This window comes from Balaenoptera physalus, assembly GCF_965194825.1.
Source record: "Balaenoptera physalus genome assembly, chromosome: 13".
In the NCBI taxonomy this organism is placed as follows: Eukaryota; Metazoa; Chordata; class Mammalia; order Artiodactyla; family Balaenopteridae; genus Balaenoptera; species Balaenoptera physalus.
Window position 1 is genome coordinate 39243517 of NC_138892.1, and position 13432 is coordinate 39256948.

General features: G+C 34.9%; 1 protein-coding gene across 4 annotated transcripts in view; it reads right to left on the reverse strand.

Moving 5' to 3' along the window:
• Positions 1-13432, reverse strand: part of OTOGL (otogelin like) — a 156920-nt gene that overhangs the window by 122954 nt on the left and 20534 nt on the right. For all 4 annotated transcript variants that reach the window (XM_082418857.1, XM_082418859.1, XM_082418858.1 and 1 more), the window contains 2 exons: positions 7324-7445; positions 4024-4229 (listed from right to left, as the gene is read on the reverse strand). In XM_082418857.1, the coding sequence (XP_082274983.1) occupies positions 4024-4229; positions 7324-7445 (328 nt within the window). The remainder of the gene's footprint in view (positions 1-4023; positions 4230-7323; positions 7446-13432) is intronic.

Here is a 13432-nt window from a genome sequence, read left to right on the forward strand (position 1 = left end):
ATGACATCTCGAAGTTCCACCTGACAGCCTTCATGTTTGAGTGTTAGCATCTCCACCACTGAGATTTACACAGCCGCAGGTCCACCACTGATGACAAGCTACTGCACCACTAGAATCAAAAACTGCAAGCCAAATGGTTCACCATTCTATCTCAGCATCTGCAAGATAGGAAGATGTCTACTTACCACTACCAATTTTGGGGAAGATTGTAAAAGTTCATCTACAAGAATGCTTTGCGCTCTTAGTATAAAATCCCACATTTTACAGGGGCCTGGAAGACTCTTTTGATCTGGCCTCTGCACTCCCCCAACTCCCCACCTGTTTCACCCACTCTACCCCACCCTATCCCTCCTACATCTTCCACTCCTATTTTTGCTCAACCTACTCCAATCATACAAGCTTTATAATGTTCTTCACTCAAGCTCATTTCCACCCTGCTCCTGCTTTTGCTCTTGCATCTCCTCCTTGGAAATCACTCTTCTCCCACCTCAATCTTCCCTCTGCTGTCTCCCTTACTTCGTGTGGGCATCTATTTAATATGACCTCCTCAGAGAAGCCTCCTCTGGCACGTGATCTAGACCCACCAAACATACACTGTTCTGTCACTTAGTCTCCTTTTTCCCCCTTTTTTATGGCTACTATTGCTCACAAAAATTATATTTTAATTTGTCTAATTATTTTGCCTTCTACTACATGAAGGGAGAGAGCTTGTCTAAGCTGTCCTATTGCTGGATCCCTAGTTTACTATCTGGTATAGAGTAGGTGCTCAAAGTATATTTGCTAAATAAGTGAACGAATAAATACAAGGGAGTTTTCCATATTTATTAAATAGATTATTAGAGTCCTAGATGTTTGGTCCACTTTGTTATCTCTGATATTGTTGGAAATGCTACACCCTGAACCAAGCGTGGGTCTGGTCTAATATACTTATTTTTAAAAGGAAAAACTGATGTTCCTTTTAAGTAAATTTATAGTCACATTTCATTTCAAAGCATCATCATATTTTAAAGGTCTGCAGAATCAAAAATATTTCCTAAAGGCCCACCTATTTCCATATCTATGCACAAATTTTAATGTAACTAAACAACCTGGGCAATCCCTTAGAGTTCACTTTAATTCCAGCTTTTAACCACATATTCAGCTGTTTTCACTACATTGCATTAACAAAAAAGTCACAAATGTTGGTTACTATGAGACTTTAAATCCATATCAGTCGGTGGTCTGGGAGCCTGCAAAACTAAAATTAAAATGTTTCATATAAAATGTACTACAAACGGAGCAATTTACTGTCCATATTGGAACACTTCTAAGAGTGAAAGAGAGGCAGTATTAATTATTATGCTGGGAAAAACAAGAGTAAATCAGGGCTTCTATGAGTAGCTAGCTATAGACATGAATTATGGAACCAGAATCTCAACTAGACAACAAATTTAAATATTTCTATATCTACAGAAATTCTGAAAAGGCTCATTTCTTTGTGAAGTCATGCCTGAAGAATGCATAGGAATGCAAAGAGAAATACAATTTTAATCACTGTTAAGAAATTATTAATTCAATGGGATTCAATCAAACTACCTCTCTGCCTCTAAAGATTTATCTAATCAGCAAAGTACAGGCTGGGTTTCAAGAAAATACTAGGCATCTTTAAGCTAAAGGTAATACAGCTCACCTGTAGACGTATTTTTGCATTATTACGGTATGAGAGAAAATCGGAAAGCAGGTTCTAGTCACATCCTTATAAATTATCATGTTAGTTTTTTTATCATTCTGCTTTACTCTGTGCACTAAATAAAATTGTGAAAAAGCTGAAATCTCTCTTTAGGCTCCTTCCATGTACTTTCCAGGGTCTTTCTTGCCTTCTGCCAGTTCAGCCGTAATTCAGTCAAATTGCCTCCTTCCGGTCTTCTCCCACAAATAAGCTGCTAACACCCCTTTGTGTGCTGCCCAATTATCTCACTGTAAGCAACCATTTTATGTACCAGGTTATCAAAGTCTGTCTGACTCTTAACGCAAATCCTAATCTGAGTCTCTCTGCCTCTAACAAGAGCAGATGCTATTTTCTATCCCAACTTCTATACCATGTTCCCTAGATGTCCCCAGGGAAGTTGCCCATGGCAGTCTTTAACTCTAACATTGAGAATTGAATTGAGTATTATTTTTTTCATAAAGCTTTGATACAGAAGAAAAAGAAATCAATAACTGCCATCTGATTGGTTCTGCCTGGGTCCAAAACCCTACTTCCTAATATAGTCTCAAGATTCCAAGTTTGTGAACTCTCTCATTCTAAATACCCAACTGGATGCAAAACACCATTTCATGATTAAATGTACAATACTGTACATTTGTACTGTGCTCACAGACTTTTAAACACTTTCACTTACATTTTCTCATTAGATTCTCAGAGGCTGGGACGCTCTAAGGGTCATTATTATTATCTCCATTTTGCATGTAAGAAAATTGACTCCTTGAAGTCCTGCTCTTTAGCTACTAGTAAACTAATACTGATGAAGCATTATGCATCCTGGGAAAATGTTTGCATTTTGACAAGAGCCTCTTAAAGCAATGTCTTTAATCAAACATTTTCACGTTAGCTCCATTATAGGCTGATTGAGAACACTTGGAGATGATTATAAATTAGCTAAAATGTATTCAGTATTAACTATGTGCCAAGCCAGGCACTGTACTAAGTATTTTACAGGGATTACCTCATTTAATCCTTGCAACTCTATGAAGTATACACTACTAGTATATCGTTAAACTTAGAAAGTTTAACAAGTGGCAAAGAAGAATATGAATCCCACAGTCTGACTCCAGAACCCACACTCTAAGTAGGATTTTCATTCCCTTAAAACACAACATATGGGCAACTCTTCTCTATTAATTTTATAATATAAAACAAACAGTATTATTACAGATTAAATTACAGATTAAAAGTCAATTTCTCTCACATTTATCTAAGAACAGAATTGGGAGCCAGCTGGATCTGTAACTCAACTCTGATAGCACCATTTACAAGCTGTGTTACATTGGGCACACCACCTTGTGTCTTCATTGTAAAATTAAGAAAATACACCCACCTTACAGGATGTTGTAAGAGTTGGGAATAATACAGCTATGTACTCATATTAACTACTACTAAATGGTATCAAGCTATGCTATTATTATTAACAATGCTCCGAGTTCCAAATTATTTTAATCCCTATTTTACAGCTGAAGAAACTGAGTATCAGAGAGATTAATTGAGATGCCTCAAATTATAAAACTTGTAAGAGCTGAACAAGATTCAAAGCCAGGTAGGTCTTCTGGTACTAAGAACAGTATTCTTTTTTATTGCACATTTATATGTGGACCTAAATCATGATTGTGTCCTGTAATTCTCTTATTTTGTTGCCACTGCAAACTAGTACCCATATTGAAACAAAACCCATTTTTAACAGCTCATTGGGATTAGTTTCATGACTTATAATGAATAGATGAATGAATGATATGTACATCATTATACATGACAAAAACCATTCCCAAGTTATTACTCAACTTTTATAAATTCTGCTCACATTTTATTGTATTTACAAAACTATTATGTGGCAGTCATTTAATTTATTCCTATCAAGACTGGAAGCAAAATACCTGTTGCCCAAAAGTAGACAAGCTTGCCCCAAATGGGTCTGAATCACTAAAATGTCAATATAAGTCCCAAGAAGGGAGAAGTTTTTTTTTTTTCACTGATATATCCCAAGCTCCTACAACAGTGCCAGACACAAAGTAAGTGCTCAGTTAGTATTTGTTACGTGAGTAAGACCTGACTTGTATTAATTTAGTAAATGTAAGCTAGCTCATGGCTTTCAAGAATGACACAAAAATATTTTCCTGTTCAAGCTTCACTTAAAATCACATAAGCAGGCAAGCGATAGCTACTATTTTTACCCAACCTAGGACAAGTTGTACCCTTCTGGGTATAAACAGAGTGATCAGTGAAGGAAGAAGAGCTCAGAAGTACCCACCCATTTCTTCTGCTCCACTTACCTTGCTGAATGATGAAATCATCAGATTGAATGCCATTGTAGTTTGCACATAGGCCACATGATTTCCCTTTATGCTCCTCAGACAGCTTCAGGTAAATTCCAGATATTCCATCCCAAGCCAATGAAAAACCAAAGGTTGTTTTCACCAGAATATAGTCAGCTAGTTTCTCAATGAAAATCTGTCCAATTGTCTGAGGCAATGTTAAACTTGAAAAATAGAACAAAGGCAATCTAAGAATTATGAAGAAACATCAATTACAGATGATCTATTTCTTTCTTGAAGTGACTGAGAATTAAATAAAAGATAATTATTATTCAAAATTATTGAATAAACTATGCAGTTAGATTTTCAACATTTTTGAAATTTTAATATTGAAATAAAAAGACAGCAAAAATGATACCTATTTTTGCATACTGATTAAGATTTTATACTTATAATTGGATGCTTCTTTCAAACAACCAAAAGCATACTTCTGCTAAATATCAGTGATTTTTAAAATCTGGAAAATAACCTTGTCTATTTAGAATAATGAGAGCTGAATGTATTTATATTTTTATCTAGAGAGTTTAAGATAATCTAAAAATGCTGCTCAACAATTTTGAAGTAAGAACAAACAATACTCAAAGTATGTAAACCATTTTTGAGTGATGATTTTGTTTAATTTTGTTTTAAACTTGGCTGTAAAGAAATAAGAGCTTCTATTCCCAAAATGTCACCTTGGTACAAGTCATTGTTTTCCAAAAGAAAAATGTCTAGGCATGTTAATTATAATTTATATTTTTAATGCTGCAAAGCACATTATTAGGAATAAAAAATACTTTCCATACAGTATTCATAAGGGTTATATTCATAATTTTTAAGTTGCATACAATTTGGTCTATTTAAGCAAGGGTCACATTGAATATTTAAACTCCTGATCCAATATCTAGTCTTTCCAGTTTTCACAAGCATGTACACATACAGAGGAAGTGAGAGACATAAGAGGACAGAAGAAAATTAGCCATGCTAACTGAATAATGTGAGGTGAGAGGTTAGTAGATACATTTATACATTTCTCTCAAAAGCTTCAAATTAGTGAGTTCCTTTCCAGTAAGAATATGGCTACATGAAATAAAAACTATAAAATTAAACATACTCATTAACAAAGGGATAGTCCCTAAAGAAACAATTCAAAATATCTGTAATCATTTGCACAAGTATGTGTGCAGATAATTTTTTAGTCATAAGATTTAGTTATAAGAATAGGAAAATAACTAGAATTTATACCAGAGAATAAATGACTTTACTGTCATAATCTATTCTTATTAAAAATTATAAACATAAGAAATTCATTTTCAATTCCTAGTAAAAGTTAGTACGAATAATATTGTTTAAGTTTGCAAGTTTATAAAAGCTATACTTAAAAAAAGTGAGTCATGTTTTATAAAGATATTCCATAGCAATGGGATGTTCACTGCGGCAAGGTATAGTTGTTCTTTTGCAGGTATTCCTTGGTTTGGTCATTTGTCACTTGATCTCTTTCATAGTAAATTTGATTAAATACACAATTTTTGAAAACAAAAGGTGCATAACTGTGATTATCCAAGTGTCTATACATTAAAAGATGCTAGTAGAGATGGGTGATGATACTAAAAATTAGATAATCTCCCATAAGTTTAAGAAAACCTCCATGCAACTTGAAACATTAACAATGCAAACTAAACTGAATGCACAGATTAATACTGAAAATTATTCACAGGTTCATATGTACCAAAACCCTGCATTTCACAGGGGAGAGAACTGAAGTCCAGAAAGGTAAAGTATGATGTGCAGAGCCAAACACATTTGACTTTATTTTGGTAAACATTTCTCTAGCATCTGCTATGAGATAGGCCCTAGGCCCAGTATAGCATTATTATAAGCAATTTAGCTGAATAATAAGAAAACCATCTTCTTTCTATTATACAAATGGAAATCTTCAAAGAAATTTTTTTTCTGAGTTAAAATTTAAATATTATGTCCTATATTTAACAAAGGGTTAGTATTCTTGAAAATCTACTTAAATGGAGTTTTTGTTTTATAAAACAATAATTTTAAGTGCCCACTATGTTATCCCAAATCCCATATAAAAATCCTAAACCACTTTTTAAATTCAGCTCCAAGAAATACATATGTAAGTGCATTACCTTCCCATTCAAATGGATAATCTTTCTTTTATAAGAAAATGAAAAGTACAGAACCCAGTTGATGAAGAAAATAAGCCCAAGAGAGGCAGAGGGGCTGCTTGGGGTTGCCTGACTATGACAAAACCTGGGTCAGTGCCTGGCTCCCCTGGTGCTTCATCCAAAGCCCTTCCTGCTATCATCTGCTGCCTCCTGAGGAATCTAAACTGAAAACAAAGCACATAGGTTGGTATAGCCATTGCCCTGGAAAAAATTCCCAAGGTTCAAACACTTGCTGGTGAATTCTGAATGATGGATAGAATTGAGCTATTACACAATTTACTTTTCTCAGCATAAGTCAGCCGAAACAGAAAAAATACCTGCCCTCATGAAATATATCCCATTAGAGGAAGACAGTTAATAAAATTTATGATGAAATGTAACTAAAATATGTACTATGCTAGATGACATGAAGGAGAAATATTAAGCAGAGAAAAGGGATAGAGAGTGTGTCAAGGATGGGGGGTAACTTAAAATTGAGTATTTCTATACTTATTTAGATTGGATGGTAGATTTTTCCACAGTACTTCTAGTTTAAAATGTACGAAACCTTCCACCAAATAAATAAACATCTGCTTCCCCTAAAGTTTCAGTTCTACAAGTGGGCCCCTATTCAAGAAGACCAGTTATTTATTGACTCTCAACTCTTCGTCAGAACACTAACAGAAAATCCTAAGTGACACCCAAACCTCATTCACACAAATTTGGAAAGGATTTTCAGAGGTTTAGTTTTATTTTGATTTTCTGTTTAAAAAAAAAAAAAAACAGGAAAAGATTTAAGAAAGGGGGCAAAAATAATTTGAGTTGAACTATGAGGATTTCTCCTGAATCTCTCTTACAAGTAGATGTAATAATCTTACCTCTACCTATATAAGTATATTTGTATCCTGCACAAACATTAGGGAGGCTAAACTGTTAGATTCCTGGCCACCTGGATGGCTTTGGAGCCTACTGAAATTTTTATGTCTTTATGCTATAACTTAAAGTTTACTATTGAAGAAATCCTCTCCCTTCCTCCACATTCACTTCCAGAGTGAGATGTTTAGAAATTCTGTTAATCCGTTGTATTATTTTCATTATATCATTTATCATATCTTACCTGATTCCATTCTTTTTTATTTCATGCCCATAAATTCGAATTTCCTCTTGGTCTGAAAAGAACAAGCTGATCGACCGATAACAATAATACACTGAACCAAGGCATTTAGGGCTATTATGAACCTTAAAGGGAGAAAAACAAGAGAAAGCATAGAAAGCAACAACAACACACAAACTTGCCTTCATTTGAGTTAACTAAATCCACAATGCACGTCTACAGCTCTATAGCATCATTAGTCCCGTGACACTTTACAAAATTATAAGTACAGTTAGGATTTTCAAGAGAAAAAAAGATATTTGCTTCAGAAATTGGACAACAGAAGTAACTTCATAAAGTACAAGTTAAGTTAGCATATTTATTTAAATGATCTGAATCTTTACATACAGGATGTTAATATTCTAAAACTATGTGATGTTCAAAGTTAGCAGAAGGAAAGAAATCATAAAGATCAGAGCGGAAATAAATGAAATAGAAACAAAGAAAACAATAGCAAAGATCAATAAAACTAAAAGCTGGTTCTTTGAGAAGATAAACAAAATTGATAAGCCATTAGCCAGACTCATCAAGAAAAAGAGGGAGAGGACTCAAATTAAAAAAATAAAAAAATAAAAAAATAAAACTATGTGGTGTGATCGTAAGGACATGGAAGCAACCTAAGTGTCCATCAACAGATGAATGGATAAAGAAGATGTGGCACACATATACAATGGAATATTACTCAGCCATAAAAAGAAATGAAATTGAGTTATTTGTAGTGAGGTGGATGGACCTAGAGTCTGTCATACAGAGTGAAGTAAGTCAGAAAGAGAAAAACAAATACCGTATGCTAACACATATATATGGAATCTTAAAAAAAAGAGAAAAAATGGTTATGAAGAACCTAGGGCCAGGATGGGAATAAAGAAGCAGACCTACTAGAGAATGGACTTGAGGATATGGGGAGGGGGAAGGGTAAGCTGGGACGAGGTGAGAGAGTGGCATGGACTTATATATACTACCAAATGTAAAATAGATAGCTAGTGGGAAGCAGCCGCATAGCACAGGGAGATCAGCTCAGTGCTTTGTGACCACCTAGAGGGGTGGGATATGGCGGGTGGGAGGGAGGGAGACACAAGAGGGAAGAGATATGGGGATACATGTATATGTATAGCTGATTCACTTTGTTATAAAGCAGAAACTAACACACCATTGTAAAGCAATTATACTCCAATAAAGATGTTAAAAATATATATATTACACAAAGTAATATTTAAAGGTTGCAAAAGTAACTATAACTCTAAAAATAAAATTGTCCAAACACTTTAGGGAAGAGAGGTTATTTCTCAAAAAACTGATGGGAAAATTAGTTTACTAGTAAAAATAAAAAAGAAAGCAAGGAAGAAAAGAGAAGAGGAAAGTAAGAAAGGAGAAGAGGAATGTTAGATTCTCTTACCCTACCACCAAAATAAACTTTAAAAGGTCCAAATAATGACAGCAGAAAATAGCTGAAAGAAAATACATATAACTATATAGATGGAAAAGAACTTTCAAAGCATAAAAGTGATAAGAAAAATCACCAATGATAAGATAGATTTTTAATATTGCAAGAATGTAATATATATTAATCTAGTGATTAATCAGCAAATTTTATTGATCACTTATTATGTACCAGGCACTGTTCTAGATTCTGGAGATGTAGAAGTCAACAAAATAGACAAAAATACCTGCCCTCATGAATCTTATATTCCATTAGAGAAAAACAGTTAATAAAAAAAAATAACTACATGTAACTAAAATATGCACCATGCTACATGACATGAAGAAATATTAAGTGGAGAAAAGAGATAGCATGTGTATCGAGGGTTGTTGGGGGGTTGGAGGCAGTTTTAGACTGAATGGACAACAAAAGCCTCACTGAGAAGGAGAAATTCTAGTAAAGATGAAGGAGGGATAAGAGCAAGCCATATGGATATTTAGACCATTCTAGGCAAAGGGAATAGCAAATGCAAAAAGCCTAAAGTAGGAGTATAACTAAAATGTTCTCAGTATCCAGGAATCCAGACATATGACCCCAGGCAGGATACTGGAGGAGTTTTCCTTGAAGAAACAAAATTGAAAAAGATGTACAGATACTAATATTGGGGGCTTATTTAATGAAACCAGAGGATCCCTGCTCAATCTCCCACTATGCAAGCAAGCCCCCATCCATGTATTCAGATCTTCCAACCAGCTTTTAGAGCCTAATTCTCAAATGTGAATAAACATTCATGGATCATTTGATAAAAGCCTGCAATGTGAAAGGCAGGCGCCAAATAAACAAAAGAAAGGAGATCAAAGGAATCAAAAACAAGTCAGAAAAATAAACTTCCGAGAATCCATAATTGGTATCTTCAGGGAGAACAGTGAGAAAGGGCCATTCATGAAACAAGAATAAAATGATGTTAAAAGTGAAATTCAAGGAATAAAAATAAGTGATTGGATATTGACAACATGATAGGAAAAACTTATAACTGAAATAGAACTCCTGGAAGATAAATATTTAAGGCTGGAAAGAAATCTCCCAAAATGTAAAACAAAAAAGCAAAAAGATGGAAAAGAGAAATAAATCCATGAGAAAATTAAGGAATCAGTCACTTAGTTCAGGCGCTCCAATATCTGAATTACAGAATTTCTGAAAGAGAGAAAGAGAGGAAATTAAGAAAGAAATATTATTCCAAAACTGAAGGATCTGGATTGCTAGAAAGGGCCTATCAAGTACCTAGCAGGATAAATGGAAAAAAAAAAAAAATTCACATATGACATCTCAGAACACTGGGGATAAAGAGAACTAAAAATTTCTATAAAGAGAAGGGAAATTTTAAAAGACCATATGCAAAATGATCAGAAATCAGAATGAATTGAATTTCAACATTCTGAAAGTGATTTCCAAACTATAATCAAGATTTCAAAATTCTCCCTCCTATGCACTCTTGAAACATGGGTACTCATTAGTCAAATCCCTTTCACCTGCCTTCACTAACCAAGGTCGTTTTAATTGTTGCTACCAAAGATTTGCATGTACTCCAAGCAGCACGTAGCCTAAACAATAAGATGTTTGCCCGAGTTGTTTTCCAGGAACTTGGTGTCAGGGGTGTCTAGTTTGAGTTAGCTGGTCAAGACTGGAGAGGACCCCTTCCCCTCCAACTTGCTCCAATGTGCAAATGTGGTGACCTTTTGACGTCAGAGGGCTGAAAACACCCTCAGATCATGCTAAGTGCCTCCATTTTGGAACAACGATTCCCCACACCTTTTTCCAGTCACCTTTCCCCAGGCTCCCACGCCTCAGGCCACCCTGCTTTTTTTATTCTTTATCCAATAAATACCCCAAGACCCTTGCCTTCAGGGAGATGGATCTGAGATTTGTTCTCCTGTATCCTCGCTTAGCTGCCTAATAAACCCTCTCTTTGCTGCAAACCCCGGCACCTCAGCATTTTGGCTTGCTGCTAGATGGGCAAAATGAACCTAGTTCAGTAACACTCTTTCCAGGAAAATATCTTCCCTTTCCAGAAAGCACTACAAACAAGCACTGCCCACATGATCAGAGCATCCAATAAGCTTTTTAGAGCCTATCTCTCAAGTATGAACAAAATTCAAGGATTGCTAGACACTTCACGGGACCTAAGAAACAGGGAAACCAATATAGGAGAGAGAAGAATGAAATTCTCCAGGAAGATGGTGAATAAAATCCTGAGTGCTAGGTGTACAGTAGGCTCAAAAGCAACCACTCTCAGTTGCAACAGGAAAATGAAGAACTGAGGAAGGGACATCTCATGGGAAGGAAAGAGAAACTGAGAGATTGTCTGATGTATCTGACCATGTTGAGAACAGTTGTTTAGAGATACTTTGAAGGAAAAAATGATTGAAGTATAGAAAATGCAGCAAATGAAAAATGGGATAACTGTTAATTCTATAAAATTGTACAGAGAAATAAAATCACAATAACATATTAGGCTCAGTTCTCAACAATATTTATATAAATATTGTTCATATATGTACAATATGTAAATGACAATAATATAAAAACCACATATTTAACCAATAACGGTGATATAACTCTATTAGGAGGAGAAAAGGAAAGTGCGTGTGTGTGTGTGTGTGTGTGTGTGTGTGTGTGTGTGTGTGTGTGTGTGTGTGTTAGGGGCAGGAAGGATAACTTAACAGATGACTTCCCATTTTCCATAGTAAGAAGTGAAGAAATAAGTCCTAACTTTGAAGAAATAATAGCACATTTTGACATGTTAGGTAAAAGCCAGAAGAAACATCTAAAAAACTTGAAGTAATTGCCTTTGGGGAGTCAGACTTCAGCTGCGGTCAAGGAGTGAAGGAAAAAGGGGCTATTTTTTGGCTTCATATATCTTGATGAAATCTTTTAAACTAAGTACATGTATTATTTTCATAAAAATAAAATTGAATTTAAAGAAGAAAAAGAAAAGAATCAAGAGCATAAAAAAGATATATGCAAAAAGATATTTATTAATACGCATCTTTTAAAATACTGAAAATATTTTTTAAATCTAAATTTCTAAAACAGGGTACAATTAAATAATTTCAGTATTCCATAGTTGGAACAAATACAGCTAACAAAATTTGTGTTTGTCAAGAACATCTGACGTGGAAAAAAAGTTCTTCATATAATATTAGGTGAAAATGCGGGAAATAAAATTATGCATAGTAAAATTTCAAATTTATGTGTATAAAATCCAGAGGAAAAAATTTAGAAGGAAATATATGAAGCCATTAGCACTGATAAGCCTTGACTGATCATTCTGATAGTATTTTTTAGACTTCTTTGAATTTTTTCAAATTTTCTACAAAAGAGGTGAACAACTTTTACAATCGGGGAAAGATGACATTTAAAGTAAATGGATTTGTTAATGTGAAAGCAAATTCCACCAACCAAAGAGGGCCAAGTAAAAACAATTATCTATTAACTCTGGAAGCACAGTTGAACATTGTGTGTTATGATCACACAATTATCTCCTTGACACCTTAGTCCTCAAAAGGATCAGACACTGAATAAGAACATTTCAATGAAACAGAAGATGTTTGAGCGATAAACCCAGCAACTCCTTCCTAGAGTGGATGAGTAAAGGGCAATAGGGGACTGAGCCCTGTATGAACTAAAAACGCATGCCACTAACTTCCTGACCTAAAGAGACCTCCAATTTTTTTATCCTTATGTCCCATAAGTTAACTTTCAATAGACTTCATTTCCTTTTGAGGGCACAAGGATTTGTTGCTGTTGAAAAGCTTTAGGGCCTACTTTTGAATATTTGCCTCGTCTAAGAGAGGAAGAAAATTTAGGCAACTCCAACATAAGTCGGAGGGATTCAACAACAGAGATTCAAACAAATGATGGTTATGGAGGATTTTAGCTTTAGAACAGGACAGCACTGCAGTTTTCTGGCTGTGTTTTGAGATACCAGAAAATTCAGAGGAAGACAACAGCAGGGAAAGAGGTCCCTACTTCCTTACTTCTACCAGAGCTACTCTGCAGCTTGCATTTTGAGATGTCTCCTATGAATTCTTTTGAAGAAAGAACTCTGCAACTAAGAACTAACTCTCTGAGCTCAATCATATAGTATCAATCTACCTAGAAATTAGCTGCCTGTCTCCACATCCTTTAGCCCGTGTTTATATAATTCATACACTCCATTTAATAAATTCCAGCCCCCAGATTAGACTGAGGTATGTCATTTAAAAAAATCCAGATGGCCATCACACTGGACATGTCAAGAAGGAAACATATACGAGTAATATGATTGATGCCAACCTACCCTCTCTTCAAAATGATCAAATAAAACGTGAAGAATGAGTATGTCAACTGGAGTTGATATTATGACATCCATGATATAGACATTTCTGTGTTGCCCACATGTCCCAACCATATGGATGCAAACCTTTCTTCTCCTAGTCCTAGGCTCCATCTTGATAGAAATATACTCAAAATAGCTACAAATTTGGCCCATCCCATTCAGAACCAGCCCCTCTCCTTCCCTAGTCGGGGCCCTAAGTATTCATGCTATGATTACTATATATTTTCCATGATTTGTCCAGTACTTTAAAAATACAGACTTGGCCAGAAATAATT